This window comes from Cuculus canorus, chromosome 5 (genome assembly GCF_017976375.1).
Source record: "Cuculus canorus isolate bCucCan1 chromosome 5, bCucCan1.pri, whole genome shotgun sequence".
Lineage (NCBI taxonomy): Eukaryota > Metazoa > Chordata > Aves > Cuculiformes > Cuculidae > Cuculus > Cuculus canorus.
In genome coordinates this window covers 30,715,270-30,736,994 of record NC_071405.1, presented here as the reverse complement: position 1 = coordinate 30,736,994, position 21,725 = coordinate 30,715,270, and the positions used below count along the sequence as shown (strand labels likewise).

The window sequence follows — 21,725 nt, the reverse complement described above, 5'->3', positions numbered from 1 at the left end:
GGCTTAGTTGTGCCATGCTTTCCAGTCTAAGCGAAAGTTTTGACAGTGTCTCAGACAACCCACCAGAAACACATTCAGCTAATACACAACTGAGATAGCAGTCCTCAAAAACCATTGACTTTAGCACTTCACTCCTTGTGCTCACTACCTGTTAATTAGGAGCTTCTAAATTACATTGGCATGCTTTTTCACTTTTTAACTGAGTAGGATGTAGTAAGATATCAAGCAAGAGACTTTATAATAGAAATGTTTGCATAGTTCTAATTACCATTTAAGGAGGATAGGATTCTTAGGCTAGTTAAAAGGTAACAGAATCATTTGTAGTACTTACGCAACCTGAAATGATGCCTTCCAACCTTCATCTCTACTCAGACAAAACGTACCAACTTGAAGAAACCTAACTCAGAAAGAACAGGCCATGGTCTGAGAGTGAAGTTCAATCCACTGGCCCTCCTCCTAGATGCTTCTTTAGAGGGAGAGTTTGATCTTGTACAACGAATCATATACGAGGTGAGCTTCTAGACAATGGCAACTGCTTTAATTTTTAAGAAGAAAAAGTGCTTAACTATTTTATGTTTGCAACAGGTGGATGATCCCAGTAAACCGAATGATGAAGGGATTACACCTTTGCATAATGCAGTGTGCGCTGGTCATCACCACATTGTGAAGTTCCTGCTTGATTTTGGTGTAAATGTAAACGCAGCAGACAGCGATGGGTGGTAAGTGTTGAGATTTTTAACATGGCATCTGGGAGAAACACCGTTTTGATGCCCATTCCAAATTTAGTCGAGCCCTGTTTTGGGAGCCATTTCCTCTCCCTTTACCCCCCCCTAGCCTTGCAGGCAGATGTAGCACTTCAGAAGTGTTTGGAAGGGATGTGATACCCTTTTATATGCAGCAGCTTTGTAAGCTATGAAAATGGACATTTATGCTAACATCTATTTAATATTGTTTGGCTTTATTGAGGGCAGGTAAATACTGGAATCCACTCCAGCTGCTTGACCGGTTTTGGACAATGCATGTATATCCTATAATCATAAACAGTTTCCTTTAAAAATAGACAGGCTAAATAAACTCTGTATTGGGAGATGACATAGTTAGGATTCATGGAAGTTTATTTCTTTTCTACATATTTGCTTTATTTCAGGACGCCCTTGCATTGTGCTGCTTCTTGCAACAGCGTTCATCTCTGTAAACTGCTGGTTGAATCTGGGGCAGCTATTTTTGCTTCAACTATAAGTGATATAGAAACTGCTGCAGACAAGTGTGAAGAGATGGAAGAGGGTTATATTCAGTGCTCCCAGTTCTTGTATGGTAAGATGTGTCATGGCTTTACAAACTCCTTCAGCTTTTCTAAAATCAATTCCTTGCTGTCTCTGATCAGCACAATCTGCTTAGGCCCCAGACTTGACAATGCTGCCCATCACCTGTTCTTTCAAAATGCTAAAACCAAAACAGTCTTTTTGTTATTCTGTACTCCCAGTCCTTCTGTTCTCAGAGTTACTTCACAGGCTCCTTCTAATGTTACAGATTTTAAAAGTTTGATTTGGCTCCATTTCAAGGAAAAGCTTCCATGGGAGGTTTTGGCAGTAACAGTGAGTTGTCAAGTATCTTGACAGATTTACTCCCAACTTCCAGATGCACAGATTTCTAGCAGATCACATGAAGAAGCACATGTTTTCTAAGAATAATTAACTTACAGAATGTGTTTAGTTACTAAGATATATTTTGCAAGACAAGTACCTTGATGGAGCAGACAAATTTTTAATTTACATAGAAGATGTAAATTCATCTATTCCCTCCATTTCCTCTTGTCCTATCACTTGTTATAAAAAATAAAAGTAAGATTGTAAAGTTTCTATTGCATATATAATAAAAGAGAAAAAAAATCATACTCTAAATAGGTTTCAATTATTCTGTAAAATTCTGTTTTATTTATTAAATACCTTTCTGAAAGCATTTAATCATGGAAGTGCTGAAAATTGTTAATGAAATTTTAGTAATAAGAGACTAATATTTGGGTCACAGTGTCCATACTGAAAATCTCAGAGGAAAACACAGCCTATTTTCACCATCTAGTGTGTTCTCTCATTTGTTGTTAACAGGAGTGCAAGAGAAGTTGGGAGTGATGAACAAAGGCGTGGTGTATGCTCTGTGGGATTATGAAGCCCAGAATAACGATGAGCTGTCATTCCATGAGGGCGATGCCATTACTATCCTAAGACGCAAGGATGACAATGAAACAGAGTGGTGGTGGGCCCGCCTCAATGACAAAGAAGGCTATGTGCCTAAAAATCTTCTTGGCGTAAGTTCTTAATAATTTACCTTCTCCCTTCTATTTTTCACTTCCTTCTGTAGTAGGAACAAAAGATGGATCTTTGTTCAGAATCCCTGGGTGCATCATGGAGATACACTATGACATGCTGCAAAGCAGATTATCCTTATTCTCTGTGGCCTCCCTGTCATTGTAAACAAAAACGAGAGGCTGTGGTTAGGAGATTAGTGCTGGTTTTTATTTGCCCAGTTAATATATTTAATGCTTTAATCTTTCATAGGATTTTTTTTTTCTTTCACTAAAGTCGAGGGCCCCATATAAAGTGCGGTGGCTCTGTTGGGCTGCTCAAAGCTCTGGCCCAGGAAGTTCTTTAGGACAGGTTTTCAACACCTGGCACACAGATAAGCAAAAGTATCCGATATGGACAAATCTAAAACAGGGAAGGGCCTTGAGGGTGACAACTGTAGGCAGGTTGTTTATGCTGCTCTCAGTCAAATGAAACGCTGCCGCTGGGAGAGACCTGGAATGTAAGGCTACTCAGTAAGATAAAATCCCTAAGAAAGCCCTGTAAAGCAGGACATGAGCCCTCTCTAGGGCTTGGCAAGGTATTCTTATGTAAAGCATCCTTTGGTCTAGTCTGATCTTGAAAGAACCAAGTCCCAGTCAGAGCAGCAGTTTTGCTGCTGTTGGTAGGAACGCGTCAGCCCTTTGCCTCCTGCTGCTTCTGGTTTAATTTTTCAGAAGTTACCTAAGAATGTGCTATGTCTCACAAACACCTCAAACCCTGGGTGCTTCATCACGCAGTTCTCGCTAATGAGTACCCCTGGGTTATAACTGAGTTGATTTAACTTGGTATCAGCCGTGCACAGCCTAATATATTTATTCTGATTTTACAGCTATACCCACGAATAAAACCCAGACAGCGAACCCTGGCCTGAATTCAGTTGTGCAACAGTGCAATACCGTGCTGGTAACTGGAAACTTAAAACATACACTGGAGCCATCATTTTTGGTCATTTCACACAGAGAAATAAAACTATGATATTTAGTTTTAATGGTGCTTTCTCTTGTTAAATGGACAGCATCCAAGATTTTCAAGATCTGCAGTTTGTAAATGAGAATCGTTTTTATGTGACCCACCACTGATGAGGAGAGCGATACCTCCACTACATCGTGTTGCGCCAACTCTCGTCTGAAGCAGTGTTTTAAGTTAAGGTTCTGTGGTAGGAGCTTTCTTGTGTTCGATGTTCAGAGGTGTCATTTGCGGAGTGCAGATACGCTGTCCGGTTTGCTCCAGCCCCACAGTAACTGTCCCACGTCAGGATTTTGGATAATATTTTGTTCAATATTGGTGAATGTTGAGTTCTCATTACTGATCAAGTCTTTGCGTTCTAGGACACAAGATCTTCACCTGTTACATGCATAATTAACTTGTCACCAAAGCTTTATGAAGGCTTGGATTTTAAGTGGTAACACACTGTACACTTAAATCCTAGTCTGGAGAACCCCAACAAAAGCTTTACATAGCCTAGCATCTAGTATTATTTGCATTTAGAATTGAGCTAGAAAACTAACAGAACAACAGTATTTGTACACTTCTCAATACCTACACAATTTCACTGGGTGTTTTATTTTCTTATTACTCAGCCTACAGCACCAGTGTTACCTCTACTGATGTAAAGGTTCCCCTACTGAACCACCTGAGCTTGTCCAGCAGGGACAGAACAGTTCAGTACTGAACTTGCAGCAGCTTAAGGGATTTGTACGTCTGCATGGATGAAAGTGCAATAGTTGAAAAGGGTCAGAGTCCGGTGAGGGTTGTACTGTGTGACTTTGAAATCCGCCTGAGTCAGTCTAGAAGGAAATACGAAGGACTGGATAGAGGGAGAAATAGGAACATGGAGGAGCTCAGTCAAAGAGGAGAAAGCAACAAGGTTTAGAGAAGGATTTAAGAAAGGCAATAGCTTATTTGAGGACAGTTTCTGTGGTTCTTGGCAGCCTACACCTGCTGCCAAGGCAAGTTATGCAATAACCTATGCCACTACATTGTAGTTTGAAGCAAAAAAAGAAAAAAGGCACTTCACTGGAATTTAATTGTACATGATTTTATATAGTAGAAGTATATTTTGAATTTCCCATTGTAAGTTTTAGCCATATTTCTTGTAATTTTCTCCCATTAACAGTATGCAATTTGATTAATTCTTCATGTACAAGTTCTGTGTATAATTTATATATCCATTTCTGCAGTGCTGTAACTTGCTTTTACCACAGGTTAGCATTAACTGTATATATTGTGGTGAAAAGTGAAAGGGTATTATTGTTGAAGAATTTACTACATGAATGTGATGATTTCAAGAGCCTATGATACACTAATTCAGAGAACATGTAAATGTGCACAATAAAGTACTGCTAAGGCACGGCTGTGTTCTCTGGTACTTTCCTGGAGACAGCCACAGCACATGCCTTTGGTCACAGCATACAACAGAAGAAAAATATCAGCCTGCTGGGTTCTGTTAACTCGAGTTTCCTCATTGACAACCAGGGGCATAGAAAAGGACTCGCCAACCCCTTCTGGAACCTCCTTACACTGGCACTGCCATATCCCTTAATACTTGACTAAAAAAGCTCCCAAGAGTCCTTCACATACGAGCCAACAGTGGAGCCCTGTGGGCTTGCTTACTCAGTTCTTACCAGCATGCAAAGACAGAGGGCAGGAGAATGCTTGGCTCAGCACGTGTAGCCAGAGGATTCGTCCCAACAGTTGAACCAATTGTCAACACTTAGAACTAAAATTGGGGAGCTCTTTACAAAAAGTCAAAAGCTTCGGAGTTCAGAGAGTAGACACCACAGCATCCATTATTAAAAGAAGTTACATGTTGCAAATCAAATATCACCTCATTTTTTAAATAAGTGAATTAATTTATTCTTATTTGTACATTAAATTGTATACAATTTCAGATAGCATTACAGTTAGATTAACAAAAGCTAGTTACCAAAAAGAAAATACAAAACTAAAAATTACTCTGGAAGCTTATTTATTACAGAGGGAAAGTTTCAAAATCTAAGTCCAGTTTGGTGGTATTGGATGAAATATTTAGATGAAATGTTTTTTTTTTTTTAAAAAAAAAATAATCAAGTGACTTCTATAAAATTGTATCTAAGGCAGATTTTATCGTACATTGATTTTAAACATTTGGATAGAGGGAGAAACCTGAGATCTATACCCAAAAGCTATTCTCTGCAGAAGAGACAGACATTTGTTTGCCTTTTGTAGCAAACAGTATATATAATCGTTACTATAAAAGTTGTGCTGTACATTAGCTGTAGTGCAGGTCACTTTCATATTAAGTGCCAATAAAGGCTTAACAAAATATACAAAGTCTTAAAAGGTGAGGCTGTTTAAAGCATTAATTGTATACATATTGCACACTATACTGAATACTCATGGTTCAAAACACACTCATGTGGCATTTGCCAGTTCTTACATAATGAACCGCACTGGAATGAGAGTCAGGAATTGCGAATGTTACCAGTTGTCAAATTAGCAAAAAGGGAGAGGCAGATCCACGGAGGCTGGTGTCTTCCCTCAAATGGCCAACAGTTCGCTCTTCCTACTGGTCCCGGGACTCATAAAGAAGTTTTGTTGCCTAATGTGAGGGCAAAATGTCATTTTGTTAATGAAATTTTCACTTGCAGCCACCTCACCTCCTTCCTACCCCTCCAAAGGTTTCCTTTAAGCCCAAGGTTGAAAGCTCTTCCTCTGCTGTTTTCCTTAGGCCAAGGTGTTTAATAGCACTCAGTAGTATCTTTTAAACTATTCAAGGTTACTTCAAGTCGAGCCTGAGATCACAGAGTATTTTAGGTCAACTCATATTTTTTTCTTCTTGGCCATAAATGACCATTTCTCATCAAAACTGCCTCTGAAAGAGTTACAAGTAGGATTCCTGAGATTTTGGCAATTTCGTAAAGGATATGCAGTAGACAATATTTTCCTCCAACCTCTCCTGCTTCCCCCTTGCACAGTTTTGGCAAGGTGTCCCACTTGACTCAAACTGCAGTGTCAGCCAACCTCCTGCGCATTCTCTAGCGACAAGTCCTTTCACGCACTGTTAGCTGAGACCTCCGAGTCTCACTGCGCTGCTGATCAGCAGCTCAAAGCTTAATTAACTCCTATCAAAGGAGATAAATCGGGGAGAGATTGTTACGCTTATCTATAAAATACTAGTTCTCACCACATTTGTAGGAGTTGCATTGCTTGTGCAAGATGACTCAGGCATAAGAGGTGCTGAACTGTACTCGCGCAGCAAGAAAGTGTGCTGCTCGCAAGTTAAATGCTGGCGTTAGGGGTGGCTGGGGAGCTGAACAATGGCGATACAGCAGCAAGCAGCCAGACGCTCGCATTTGCAGGCAGCTTATGAATTACAGTTCTAATTATCAATCAGGTGAACTAAGTCCCAGAACGCAGTGAGGCTGGTTTGGTTTTTGTCTCCCATAACTTCAAATTATGAACTAATAAACCTCACTTTCATCAGCCATACAGTGCCCAGCAACATAAGATGGAAGCATCTTCCACAGGGTCCTGCCCACACCTCTGTTCCTGTTGTGAAAAACCAACAACTTTGAACCTTCATAAAGTAGTAAAACCCCCTAGCCAAGTTTAGGTTTGGAACAGTAGTTCATAATGCACAGTCTTCAGTAATAAAAAGTAACAACGAGTGAAAAAACCCTAAGGAATCTGAAAGTCCAATGCCTACTACTTTTCACCTAACAACATAAGATTTGGGAAACCCTTTGCAGTGCCATCCATAGCTTGTTTTCTTAGCAACAAGAGCCCTAAACATCCTTAAGTAACTGCCCTAAGTTCTGCCTCCTTGCTTACCTTATGCATGGCTGCCAGCCAGCTTGCGACAGCTTCTTGTTACAGCTGAAGTCTCACCAGCGTGAATTTCAATCTGCGTGAGCTCCTCTGAGCCTGGTACCTTGTACTGCAAATCATCCCTATGGCACGAGTATTGCCTCCTGAAAAACAAAATAACACCTTTGACAGCCACAGGCTTTACCAACAAAGTAACACAACTTCTAGCCAACAGCATGTTTGAAGAACAGGAGCTCCCTGCTTAATTCAAAGCACTAACAACTGCCGCATTGTGACCACAGGTGTTAATTCAGGGAATGTGGAGACTCAATACTGTTTAATTCTCCAGCAATCACTGAGGCAGGATTTGTTTTAAGCCCACCAGGTACAGGCACTGAGAAAACCCTCCTCAATTTAATATTACTGTTTCCTCTCAGCAGATACCCAGTTTCATATTGTAGCGTGCAGTTTCTGAAGCGAATTACTAGCGTCCAATTGGACTGATATCAAAGAGGAATCCTTGCTTGATCCAAAGCCTGGCACAGCAGTCAAAAGCCCTTCCAAATTTGGTGAAGGGTGGAGGGTGGGAAAAATGCTTGTGCCAGACTAGATGACGACTGGCAACGTCATTTACTTCCTGAGGGAAATCTTCTACAAGGGACATTGCTCCCACAACAGTGCAACAGCGAGAGGGTTGTATTTTTCACTCCAGCTGCACAGAGGTTAAGATAAAACAAAGCAAAAACACAGAACTGAAACAAAAGCTTTGCTAACAACAGCACATCATGCTTCCCATACCCCTCACTGGCACTGCTTGTTTCCTGCAGTTGCAGAGCATAAATTGAGCCCCAGGAACAGCTCCGCCACATACAGACACGTTTTGCAAACCGTCCGTGTGAGAGGGCTCCTGGAGGCTGTAATTAATATCTGAGAAGCCAAAGGCAGAAAATGTCTGTCTAAGCAACAACCTGATCAAAAGCTCCAAAACAATGTGTATAAACATAGCTATTATCACCTCTTCTAGGATAAACTGAAATCCAACTTCTTTATCACTCGCTCCCCTGCATCCACCTGCTCAGACTGACAGATCAAGGCCCTGCTTAGAAACAAACCAATGGAAATCCAAAACCTACAGCCTTGACTGATTTTCTTTACTCAGATGGCCCATGCCTGGCATTGCAGGACACTACTGACTTAGGCACAACACACCTTATATAACAAGACATTGTGTTTATTTTAAAGCAGTGTAAAAGCAAGCGATTAATTAATTCAGTGAAAAAACCTTACTGGACAGTACACAGTATATTGCTCATTCCTGGTATACACAATTCAGCACATCCCTGCTGAAGGAGGTGACTTCTAGTACTGTGTACCACTATAAATATCATTTCTCATCCTCTCTTCTAGTGTGGACAATAGCACGTGGTCGAAAGAAGGCCTTGAGACAGTTTAGTTCTCCTCCAAAATGTTACAAAAAAGTCATTCTCAACCTTAATAAACAGGCAGATGAGAAGGAACAGATACGCGTCAGATTTCAGCATCACTTGTCTTATAGATCAAGCACTACAGAGGAAAAAAGATTGGAGGGGGGTGATGGCAACATGCTCAGGTGAGTCATGCTCAAAGGTACTGGCGATACCTTCAGTAATATGCTGGCTCTCCAGAAGGCTGGTGTAAGTGTGAGTATCTTTTTCTACCATCACGAAGGCAGGCAGGCAAAAAGATAAAGCAGTCAGAAGAGTAGTGAACAAGGAATTACAGGAGCATTAAGTAACACAGCAACACATTTGGCTGATTTGAATACCAACGGAAGTTTTTTAACGTTAACTCGCTGTACTGATCAAATACAGCGCAGACAGGCTGTCTGATTAGAAATTCCAGCAGTGACAGGTGTTGCTAAAGAACAATTATTAAAATTCCTGACCTTGTTTGTTCTCATTTCAGTGAAATCATATTCAAGTTCATCCTGAAATACTCTAAAATCTGGTAAGAGATGAGGCAGTTAGAACCTGCCCTTTGAATCAGATGCTACCAGTTTCATTTGGCCACCCCTTCATCTTGAATGAAATTAAGAAAGTGCACTTTAATTATTTATTTTTGTCCCCACAGTTACTATCTCCATCTCCTCACAATTGTTTACTTTTCCCACAGTAGAAGAGAAATCTCAGCTGGATTCTGTAATGGAAGCTACTAAAGACTAACAGTTCCCTCCTATGAGCTTCTGAATCAATTGATGTTTGTTTTTAGCCAAGCGAAAGGGTCAGAACAGATGGTGACCACCTTTATTCAGGTTTATCAAGCAGCTCTCCCACATTACCACTGGAAGGCAATTTCTCTACTCTTAGATTTTCCCCAAAATCCCAGTAGCCCCCCACGGTCAGAGTTTCAAACCCTGTGCTCTGAGAGCAGCGGTAACTGACGTAGTTACACCTAAATAACCTACAAACACACTGTCTAGGTTTGAACAGTAACTAGAACCTCACAGTTTTTTCTTCATTTGTATTCAATGAAAAATTTACCTCCAGGAGTAAATCCTTCTGTAAGTATCTGAACAGTTGAAATCTGTATGATTTCAATTTCATAGTGGCTGTCTCCATCCAAAACCAGGTACCTACACAACAGGAAAAAAAAAAAGTTTTTTTTTCTACAATATCACGTCCAAATCAAACGAAAAATATAAACAATCTCTCAATGACTGGCTGTTTATGTTCTTTGGGGTGGGGAAGAAATCAAGCAGGAAAAATTACTTTTCATTGAAGGTTTTCACTTGGAGTAAAAAAAAAAAAAAAAGCCCACAAAATCTGTAGTTCAGTTTGCCAGGAGATCTTTTCAAAATACTAAAAGCATTCTCCCAAAGTTCTCCTAGGAGAGGAGAACACAGAGTTTAAAGTCTTTTAGCCAACCAACTTATAGAGATGACCACAGTACAGCTTTGGCTATAATGCTAAACATGGTGTAATGTTAGAATCATTCTGAAATGAGGTTTCAGTGGTTACAGATTTTTCGCTGCCCTCTTTCCAATAAGCCTCCTATGAGCAGGCAAAACCCCTGTATTGCAGTGGCAGTGAGACACGTTATCAGCGAGTGGAGCTCCGTTTCAAAGCACCTGATCCACTGCTAGTTAATTCAAATAAACTTACTCAAAGTTTTCTCTATCCTTTCAATCTAATTATTCTCTTCAATACCTTACAGCAAGTTACTCTCATATTTCAATTTAGGTCATCTAAGTAACACAAACTGTAAGAGCAACAACAACATAATTTACAAGCACAATTTCTGTCAATCTTTCTCACCTCTGATTGTTGGAAAGTCTACAAACCATGAGCTCAGATTTATCAGATGTTCCCAGAGTTACAAAGAATGTAGCACCTGGAAAGAAATGTTTTAGTATTCTAATGCACAGTTTAGGAAAGAACATTCAAAAGTATCAACAAGGATAACTATTTTTTACTTACTGCACCCAATACACTGAATTGGGTGAATTAAGAGACTGATTGAAATGTTGAAATTATTAACATCAAGAGAGCACTCAAGTATAAAGAGCTGATCTTTAATTACCATGTTCTGAATCATTGGACCTTTCACAATGACCATGTAATTTCTCCCATATGTTGCAGAAATACAGGTGATATCCATGATTAATCTTTTAAAAATGAGAGCAGATGTGGAGATGGCAACAATCGGCAATTAAAGACCCTACCTTGTCACCATAATACACGCTATTGTTTCAGTATTCAAAAAAAATCCATCAAAAGAATCTCACAGCAGGATGCGACTTTTGGCTGTACTCTTCATAAATAGCAGAGACACCTCTAGTTCATTACTGAAGGCTCAGTCTTACATTATGGGCAATGAACTTCAGCCTTCATATTATGTTTCCTCCTGCTCAAAATAGCTCCTCTGACACCAGGAAAGTCATCTTAGCTATAATAGAGATGTGATTCGTAACTTAAAATAAAACAGACTACAAGCCTAACCACTGTACTTCCTCCACGCCTCATGTTCCCATATTACCTAATCCCAAAGCTGTTGGCCTGGGAAATGAAGAAAACAACACGCAGCCCTGCCAAATGGTCTGCAATCCATCTCCATGCTCTGAGCCTCAGCAAGTTTCCCCTTGCTCTGCTTCACCATTTGACACAGTCTCACGGACATCCTGGCTGCTGCCAAGGCGAGGCAGAGGCAACAGTGCAGAACTGCAGAGAGCATCACCTCTCTGGCCATGATCTGTGGCTCTACAGCAAGTCAGGAACAACTTCTGCCTTTCCTTACAAAGCAGAAATGCAAGGAGGACAAGCTTTAAAGAAAAGATCTTCAGTTTAAAATACATTACTTAGCAACTCCTCTACACCCTCACCTGAAAAGCAGACCGAAGACAGATTTGCGTGCTATAAGGATGAGGATACTCCTTTCTGAACCTGGAATCTCCCTAGAACATCCACGTTCATCAGACACGTGGTTTGGCTTACCAATTATACACACCGGCATCATGCTGAGAGCTGAAGGCCCATCAAAAGGCACTGAACAATCACAGAGTATTTTAAAAACTCAAGACTCAGCTTTCTTAACGTAATTGGAACACAAAACATTGCATGTAGTTTTAATGCTGTGCAAAATTGACCACTCGTGATGATCTGTCAACCACCACAGCTGTAGGCCACAGACAAGATCAAAGCTAACAGATGGAGCTCGGAACAAGCACTGTGTCTTGTTAGACAATATTAACATATCCTCTGTTGTTAAATGTTTTTCATCCTTATTTAATGTAACAGGAATGTAGCTAAAAGATGCACTAGTTTAAGCAAAATGCCAACTACACACACATCTCTTCTCAGAATCACAGAATACCAGGTTGGAAGGGCCCTCAAGGATCATCTGGTCCAACCTTCAGAATTAACCCTCACAGGGCTAAAAATTCCTTTTTAAAAGGAATTTAATTAAAATAACTCTTTTTAAACATTGACTAAAAAAAATGTAAACCTCTCTAAATAATCAGATAACACCAAATTATTAGCTGGCAAAAAAGAAGCATGACAAAAAAGCATTTAAAGGAGACAAAACTGCAGCATGTTTGGCAAGAGGCATTACTCTTGCTGTTTATCACACCACATTTCAATAAATATTAAATGAGATCAAAGCAGCACATTCAGTCCTTACCATTCATGAGCACCTTAAGCTGTTTGTCATAAAACTCTGTTTCTTTCTGAGAGATGAGGGCACATTCAGCACACTGGCGCACAGGGTCCACAAAGCACATGCGAGGCAGAGGCACTTTTTTACTGCAGCACTTGTCACAGAAGCACTTTCCGCACCGTCGGCAGTGGTGCTGCGCAGGAGAGAACACATTGTTTGTTTATGGACACAGGAAACTATTAGGGAATAATTTGATAAAGTTACTACATTAAATATCTTTCCCAAGAAACAGAAGAGTTCCTCAGGTGGGGAAAACACAAGATGAAGGACAGGTAAAGGAAATTCAACTGCTAAAGTGGCAACAATTCTCTGAAGGTTGACCAGAAAGGACTGAGAGTACAAACAGCAGCGCTATCGGCCTTTGTTGGCACTTTGTAAACACACTTCTGAAGTGGATCAAACAAAACACTAAAAGGGCTTCTTCTGTGCCCAGCAAATCTTATAATAAAAAACGCAAGAGAACATTGCTTTCTAGATCCCCTCCCAATTCCAAGAGAAGATCTTCGGAAACTTCAACAGGAGATCCTATTCCTGTCCCTTAAAACTTATTCCGAAGTTTTTCCCAAGGAAACTTAGAACCTGAAGCAATTTATCACAAACATCAGGCAGCACAGTACAAATTCAATGCAGTTGCACAATCAAATCTAGTATTGCAGTGCGTTTCACAGTTACGAATCTGCAACAAGTGGCCTGTGCTCCAGATCCCTACTAGGGTGTGACAGTCCCAGCAGGTCTTCCTGATGCAAGTTCTCCTGTCGGAACAAGTATTCCCAGGCAAGCAGGAACTGATATGTTGCTCAAAGCAAGTTTGAACAGTTTGATACAAGGAACTGATACAGTGCAGTTTTGGTCAGCACTGGGCTTTCCTTCCAAATACCATGCAAAATTCTCGAGAATATGATTTCCCAAGGCTACCTCCTGTACTTCTCAAAGGCAACAAAAGTAAAACACAGCAGCTTAATGAACTGGTGCTTCTCAACCAAACCACTCTATCACCCACCCACCGTACTCTTAACCCGTCCAACTAAAAGGTAAAATAAAAACTAGGAGAAAGTACACTCCATGATTTAGGAGCACTAAGATCAGTAACCGACACTCTAATGCTCTTCAGGCCTCCTGAAAATTTACATCCATCTGGTATAACATATTACTGCATCTGGTTCACAACTTATCCTTCCCTCTCCCTCCAAACAATTGATGATGTCAAAGCACTACAAGTGACACTTTCACAGCTTTATGCACTTTCACAAGCACATGCCAAGAGTGTCCATGTAGTCAGGAAAACCAATGGTATTCCCTGCGATAAATCACTCTTGGCCTTTTTTGGGAGGCTGCTTTCCTTCTCCATGCAGAAGCCACCATATAAGCAGAATGTTTTCTGATAGCAACATTCTGTACACCACCATGCATTCCACAGTGACCTGCTTACTTTCATGTAATCAGCATAACTTAACTCAGTGTTTTCCCTTTGTACAGGAAGCCTACGTACAGTTCACAGCAATCAAGGTATCAAGGTGGTTTTGTACTTTCTATTTTAATCAGAAATTAATTTTTCCAAACCTGAAATAAATCCTGGTTTATTTTTAGAACAGAAGTAGAATCTGAATTCTGGTTCTCTGCATTTTAACAATATGTAAGATTACAATTCGTTACTCCTGCAAACATTTTACTTGGCATTTTCCACAACCAATTTTGTCTCCCAAACCACAACTGAATTATTTGATCTGATTTCTGCATCAGCACTGATGTTAGCAGCCCACTCCAGCATGAGTTCCTCTAACTCTTCCTTTAAACGTAAATCCCATGGGTACCCAGTAATTTGGAAAAACCCCAACGACGAATTACACAATGAGCAACAAGAAGAGTTTCAAAGAAATTGAATTAAAACAAAAAGGACCTCTACTCATAAAAGGTAGAAGAGAAAGAAAAACTAAGTTACAGCAGATTTTGCATGCTATTCTATTGAAATCTTCTATATTTGAGATCAGAGAAGTCCATGTAAGTATTTTGCAAGTTAATGCTTTCATTGATTTCTCTTACCTTTCTAGTTATGAAGTCAAATTTTGTGTCACACTGCATACACCTTGGACACTAGAAAACAGTACAAGATAAGATTAATCTACAAGATTTCTAAACATTTAATCCTACTCCCACATACAAAGACCGAGCATTATATTACGCCCCGCAAAGAAACACCTCCAACAAATTTTTATCTTATCTTTTCACCATGGACGGTTTTAATTTACTTTAACACTGATGCAGCAAAATAACATCATCTCCATTTGTAAGAAGAAAAAGCTGCCAAATGCATTCACCCCAAGGAATACTGCTTCTTGCCAGCTGTCAAAACTATATTTCAGAAGCACTTATCATACTTTAATTATGTTCGGCTATTCAGACTATACTCTAGTGTTGACTGTTTGTAAGTTGACCTCCTCGCTGTACTATACTGTGATGCTCTGTTGACTCTCTAAAACACTGTTTACAAATTTTAATGCTCTCAATACTGACATGCTTTTGAAACATGCTAGGAGATAGCTGGTTTTCTTCCAAGCCACTAAGATTTCATTTTTATTCCAGTTACAAAATGTCATTTCCTGAAATATCTCTTTCCTAAAACAAGCCTACACCCACACTCCTCTCAAAAGAAAAGCCCAGAACAAATTGAAGAAGTCTCTCTCTCAACTGAGTTTAAGGGATGGTAGTTTTGATGTTCTAAACCAACAGAAGTGATCGGTGGTTGTTAGACAATCACATTTTTCTATACAGAAAGTCACCTACCAGAGAGCTGATATTCAGCCATTATATCCCTGGATTTGCACAAATGTTTTAGATACTTCTATCCACCATATCAAAAAACACTCTCCAAGGCCTATAATGCAATTATTGCTAGATTTATTTGCAAAGACTAGTGCAAAATTATGCCTGGCATCTGAATCAGGAGAACATGGTTAGATCCTACAGGAAGTTTTATAACTCTAGAAATCAAAACTCTTAAAACCAGACCATTTCAGATTTCAGCAGAATGTCATCTTAAAAATCATGCCCTAAGCTGAGTAGATGCTATTTGCTAAGCACATGGTAACCACCATTTGCCTTTAATTAACATATTTCAATACTTAACCCATTACAGTTTATAAATTCCTTCAGGTCACAAGATCTTCCATAGTTTATATCGGGGACTTCGGCTTCAGCAGATACCTAGTCACTGTCACAAGTACAACAGCTACAGCCAAGAAAATACAGCAGCTACGTTAAAAATTCTATAAAACTTTACATTTTCTTGTGAAGTACAAGACTGTTAATAATTTACAGCAGTTTTTATGAAGTGTTCCAACATCTAAACAGAAGTTTGAGAAATCATAGTACTTGAACTCTGTAACACTGTTTCTTGCAATTCATGCTACAATAAGCTGTTTCTAAATACTGCACAAAAGAGAACTAGAACTGTTCCTGTGTTGTTCAAACAGCCCATGGAATTAAGGCACCCAACCACCTCTCTTCACCATGGCTGTAGAACAGCTCATTCAAACACCCACCGAAGAATAACCTTCAGCATACACCACCTTCAGCAATCCTGAGGTTTTGTCTCTGTAACAAGTAGTACTTCACAGCTAATACCACATTTTACTCAACACTGATCTTGATTGACTATATTAATTTTTGATATTTGTAGCTTCATAGCTTGTCTGGGAGCTAGACCTGGGAAGAATTTTAGTATACTTTTAATTTACCCAGAGTCCAACTCATCTTGTTAATGAAAACAGGGTTTTTTGTTTTGTGGAGGTTTTTTGTCAGAAATTATGCACAAGCCACAAACTAGGTGGGGGGAAACGCTCTTCTAAATACTGTCCTAAATAGATTCCATACACAGTGTTACGCTAAACATACAAGTTGGTTTTTCAGTGAGAAACAAAGTCATCCATCCTCTTAATACAAGCTCCAGAGAAAAGTATTTCTGAATTCCAGAGCTATCTGGATAACACTGCCTGAAACAGAGAGCAAACAAACGAAAGTGAAATGGCATATGGTAGCAGCCATCATGGAGATGTTCCTACAAAATGCTCTAACACAAGCTGGCCCAATACACCACCCCTTCAAGGCAGTTCTGCTTTTAGTAGACAAAGCCAAATGAGCCCATTTGCACCACACCAACTTTTCCTTTGCCTAGGAACAGCTCTCTATTGAAGAATATCTTGAATTCTTCCTATCCATCCATATGCTGATGTAATTAGAGAATACATAAGTATTGAATTAATCTTTCTAGCTTTAAGGGTTTTTTTAATCACATTTACAAAGAAGAAAGCATGATGTTGGAGTTACTTTCATGTCTCCAAGACACAGATGTTTTAAAACTATTGCCAACCTGATTTTTTTTTGAAAGCAGAAACAAGATATGAATAAGAATTAAATTAAAATGCATGTCATTAGCATACTCATCTTGCATACAATCAACATACCATAAATATCAATATCAGATTAATTGATACAGGAAGAAGAAAATGAAGAACATCCAGAAATTGTTGGCTCTTGTTATTAAATGAGAAAATTACTGACAGCTAGTTCACTACCAATGGAGTGGAACTTCTCAGGCACTTGCTGGAGTCTTATAAGAAATTTGCATAACACAGTGGATGCAGCCAGAGATGACAATAATGTTGGTGGACAGGAAGCAATAGTTACACTTCACATGCTTCTTTTGCATAGACACTAATGAAGTCATTCAAGAAGTGATGCAAGGTAGCACCCGGTTAAGCTTGTTAACACGGTGAACTTTTGCAAATCTGAAAGTTCACAAGCTCATCAAATCACACCTTGTAACACACCCAACCAAAACAGCTGATGCCAGAGCAGAAGAGAACCCAACACACACGGCAGATACGGTTTACAATGCTCTCCAATATTATAGCTGAACAGAGCCAATTCACTGCCTGAGCTACAGGAGTTTGCCAGCAGTCCGAGTGCAGCTCCATTGCATAACTCGTGCTAAGAGAGCCTGAGCCAACAGAAAAGCCAGCGACATGAAGCTCAGTTCCCACTGCCAGTGATCCAGAAGCCCTAGGAAATCACTGTGACCATATCTATGAGCTCTTCTTGCCCACCACAGCGCCAAGGCACGCGGTGTTCCCCAGCCACACAAAGATCTGGGACACAGCTGGATGCCATGAGGCTCAGCCACCTCTGTGTGAGAGCATACAAGTTTTACTCCATTTCTAGTCCAAGATTCCCTCAGCAGGAACTTCATCAGTTGAGCTCTGCTGGTGACTAAGAGAGAAATTCCAGGTTAGAGAAGGCACAAGCAGTGACCAATATTTTAAGATTTATCTGAAGTTTAATGATGCTCAGCACAAATTTTCATAATATTTTCTACCTCAATCTATTATTTACATACTACCAAAAGGAAAGTTTTCTGTAGTCCTGTTTTTGTCTTAGACTTATAAATTTTGCAACAATGCTAACTGCCAGCACTTTTAGGCGGCTTTACTTTCAAAAAATAAGCCCATAGACTCTTCTAAGGAAAACAAAGCTACTGAATTTGTGAGTGTTACTGGCTGCACAGCAGAAGCCAGCATATTTAAAAAGCCAGAGCAACATTTGCCAATACTACTCTCTTGTCTTGGACAAAGAACACATTTTTTCACTTACGTCTGACATGGTAACAAGAGCAAGTGTTCTTGCTGAAAATCATTAACTAGATAGAATTATGTCTTTAAAAGTTAATTTTAGTAATAAAAACATGGGTTTTATAAGCTTCCCTGGGTATCGTGTCCCTGTTTTACTTAAAGAAAAGGTTCGTACGGCATTTGGTAATCATTAGCCAAAGGGAAGTCAGAACTTCAAATACACTATAAGAGATTTAGTAAAATAACTTTTTACAAAGTAACAATAATGCAAGATTAAGAATAGGAATTAACAAATGCATTTAAAACGTTTGCCTAGAGTTCACTTCCTCTCAAAAGCAAAGGTCACGAGTCTGATGCAAAGGTAACCTTTGGTCACACATCAACACTCTCAGCATCCTGACCAACAGGCTACAGGCGAAAAGCTGAATTTTGACAACAATGAACACCCGCAGCACAAGTGCAACACAGAATTCAAACTAAGAACACACAGACTGATGTATCTAAGATATACAGGCTTAATTCTTAAATATATCTAACTAGTTTAAATGAATCCTATCATAATCTTTAAACAACCTTTAGCTGAATTCAAGTGGTACGATGTATTAAACCAAGTTAGACGTTCCTTACTTTCTTTAAATGAAGCTAGGCTGCTATAACGATGGACTACTGAAACATAAAACTACATTTCAGAAGATCGGGGATAAAACAAATTTCAATTCAAGTGTTACACGAATTATATCCCATGATGATGATGATGCCAGGTATCAGTTTCCAGGTGGCACAGGTCAGTGCACACAGGGCACAGCAAGTCACCAACACAGCAAAAGCAGACTCCACTCAACACACAGGGAAATCGCTTACACAGTAACTGCTCACACTTTGCTACACACTCCCTGATAAACACACACCCATCTGCAACACACTCAGGGCTGGGTATGGTACCAGTAGCCCCAGAAGCTGAGCACCAACTCCTTCGGATGACACTCTGCTCCGGTCACCAAAAATTTTCTTATCTATACTTCACATAAGACAGACACCCAGCTGCTACTGATGACAGGAGGAGGTTTTTTATGCTCCAAGTATGGAAGAGAATAAATTTGAGAAAACTCCCATCAGATACTTTAACAGACTGCTTGTTTAAAGTAAATATAAAAAGTTACTTTCTAAAAGAGGACTGTTATTTGGACAAAACCGGTACTAACTTACTAGCCATCCACCACAGGCAGTAAGTTAGTCTTGGTTGCCTGAGCAGCAGAAGCTGTGCTAGCAGAGCGAGCCTCCAGCACTATCACTTTTATACAGAACATTTTGCCTCCAGAGATACCAGGTAGCAGCCCAATTTCCTTCCTCATTCCTAACCAAGGAGAACATAGTGTTCCCATACAAAACAGACCAACCATGTCAGTCTCTGGCAAAGAACGGCTTTGTTTAATGACTCCCTGCTTAAATTCACATTGGCTCATCAAAAATAAATCATAATTCCAGCCACATTTAAATGCACTGGCACATACCCACAATGCAGAATGCTGGCAATAAATAAATAAACAACTGGTTCTAAAAGTTGTATTAGCATCTAAGCTGCCGGGATTGCTAACACATAATGCATATTGCATGAAATTTAATGTAGCATCACGATCATATGGTTTACTTGGAAAGTATTTGCAGGTAAAGTTGACTGAAACTTATTTGAGGCTGATTGAACACTAAGAACATTCACAGCGGGAGCCAGAGGGGCTGTTCTAACCCAGCCTCACTGACTTAACATTGTGTATCACTTTTTAAAGTCAACGCAGTCTGCAGAATTACTTGTATAAGCACTTAAAGGGATGGTTTCACTAAACACTAACGCTGCACAGCTCGCTTTGCTTTTAACTCATTAAGTCCCTTGCTAATTTCAGTGTAAGGGCTGCAAGTCCCATCCTTTCCAACAGAATCACAGAACAGTTTGTGTTCTATTGACCACGAAGGTCATCCAGTCCAAACGAACCTCCCTTCATCTTCATGCAATATGACACCTTCAATGAGCTCAGGCTGCTCACAGCACCATCCAACCTGACCTCAAATGTTTCCAAGGATGGGGCATCCAGCACCTTTTTCTGGACAACCTGTTCAAGCGCTTCACCACCCTCAGCGTAAAAAGCATCTTCCTAATATCTAGTCTAAACTTCTCTTCTTTTAGTCCAAAGCCATGACCCCTTGTCCTATTACTATAGGGCTTGCTAAAACTTCATCTCCATCCCCACAAGCTCCCTTTAAATACTGAAAGGCTGCAATAAGATCTCCTGGAAGACTTCTCCAAACTGAACAACTCCAACCCCCTCAGTCTCTCTTCACAAGGGAGGTGCTCCAGCCCCCTGATCATTTTGGTGGCCTCCTTTGGACCTGCTTCAACAGCTCCGTGTCCTTCCTGTGATCAGGTCTCCAGAGCTAGACACAGGACTCCAAGTCAGATCTCACCAGAAGACAGTAGAGGGGCAGACACCCCACCCATGACCTGCCAGACCATTAACCCTAGAATCACAGAACGGTTTGGGTTAGAAAGAACCTTAAAGCCCATCCAGTTTCAACCCCCTCCCATGGGGAGGGACACCTCCCACTGGATCAGGCTGCCCAAGACCCCATCCACCCTGGCCTTCGACACCTCCAGAGATGGCACAGCCACAACTTCCCTGGGCAACCTGTGCCAGTGCCTCACCATCCTCGTGACGAAAAAATTATGCTTAATGTTTAATCTAAATCTTCTCCCCTTTCCAATTTAAGCCCATTCCCCTCATCCTATCACTCCATGCCCTTATAAAGTCCCTCCCTAGCTTTCCTGTAGCCCCTTCAGGTACTGGAAGGTCGTTATAAGGTCTCCTCTGAGCCTTCTCTTCTCCAGGCTGAACACCCCCAACTCTCACAGCCTGTCCTCCTACGGGAGGGGCTCCAGCCCTCTGATCATCCTTGTACCCCTCCTCTGGACCCATCCCAACAGCTCCATATCCTTCTTATGCTGGGGATTCCAGAGCTGGACACAAGACTCCAGGTCTCACAAGAGAGAAATAGAGGGGCAGAATCACCCATGCTTCTTTTGATGTGGCCCAGGACACGGTTTGCCTTCTTGGCTGTGAGCGCACACTGCCGGCTCATGTCGAGCTTCTCATCCACCAGCATCCCCAAGTCCTTCTCTGCAGGGCTGCTCTCAACCACATCATCCCCCATCGTGTACCGAAACCGGGGATTGCCCCGACCCAGGTGTAGGACCTCGCACTTGGCCTTGTTGAATCTCGTGAGGCTCAACATCCAACGCAACCCAAGGAGATAAAGGCCCCGCGAGTCTCAGTAAACCCCCAGCTCCCTCGGGACCCCCGGGCCGCCGCCGCTACCTCTTTATCGGGCACCCAGGGCGGCTCGTCCAAGCCGAAGGGGCTGCGGGCGGAGCGGTGCTCGGGCACCATGCGCAGCCCACTGGGCGAGCGCACCAGCTTCTTGGCGTCGCAGCCCTCACCGCCCGACATCTTCCTCCGCGGCGCCGCCGCCCGCGCACCACCCTCGACCCGGGGATGGGCGCTTGCCTCGGCCAATGGGGAGCAGCGACACCGCCGGCCCCGCCCATCGCTCCAACCGACCAATAGGATAACCGGCTCCGAGCCTGAAGGCCAATCGTGTATCGTTTAGAGCTTAAAGCCCCGCCCCTTCCGGCGCGCGAGGCGCACGCGCGGTAAGAGTCACCAGCTCTCCGACTCGGAACTGAGGAGGCTCGCGCGTGCGCCTCAGCCCCGCCCCCAGGAAGCGCGAC

The 21,725-nt window shown here is 41.2% G+C and overlaps 2 protein-coding genes across 7 annotated transcripts in view; one reads left to right on the top strand and one right to left on the bottom strand.

The window, feature by feature from the left end:
- PPP1R13B (protein phosphatase 1 regulatory subunit 13B) overlaps positions 1 to 4,693 on the top strand; it is a 74,440-nt gene extending 69,747 nt beyond the window's left edge. For 2 of the 6 annotated variants that reach the window (XM_054066969.1, XM_054066967.1), the window contains exons 13-17: positions 373 to 510; positions 586 to 719; positions 1,148 to 1,314; positions 2,106 to 2,305; positions 3,172 to 4,686. In XM_054066969.1, the coding sequence (XP_053922944.1) occupies positions 373 to 510; positions 586 to 719; positions 1,148 to 1,314; positions 2,106 to 2,305; positions 3,172 to 3,213 (681 nt within the window). In that variant the 3' untranslated portion in view covers positions 3,214 to 4,686. Of the gene's footprint in view, positions 1 to 372; positions 511 to 585; positions 720 to 1,147; positions 1,315 to 2,105; positions 2,306 to 3,171 lie in introns of all 6 variants that reach the window. The other 4 variants (XM_054066972.1, XM_054066966.1, XM_054066970.1 and 1 more) reach the window with 4 other exon arrangements.
- Positions 4,694 to 5,228: 535 nt separating this feature from the next.
- ZFYVE21 (zinc finger FYVE-type containing 21) lies at positions 5,229 to 21,509 on the bottom strand. Its single transcript, XM_054066973.1, is given in 11 exon segments — positions 5,229 to 5,922; positions 7,155 to 7,183; positions 7,186 to 7,209; positions 7,212 to 7,268; positions 7,271 to 7,294; positions 8,770 to 8,823; positions 9,650 to 9,741; positions 10,424 to 10,499; positions 12,288 to 12,456; positions 14,364 to 14,414; positions 21,313 to 21,509. Coding segments are annotated over 11 exon segments (744 nt in total). The 5' UTR covers positions 21,445 to 21,509; the 3' UTR covers positions 5,229 to 5,886.
- Positions 21,510 to 21,725: the final 216 nt, after the last annotated feature.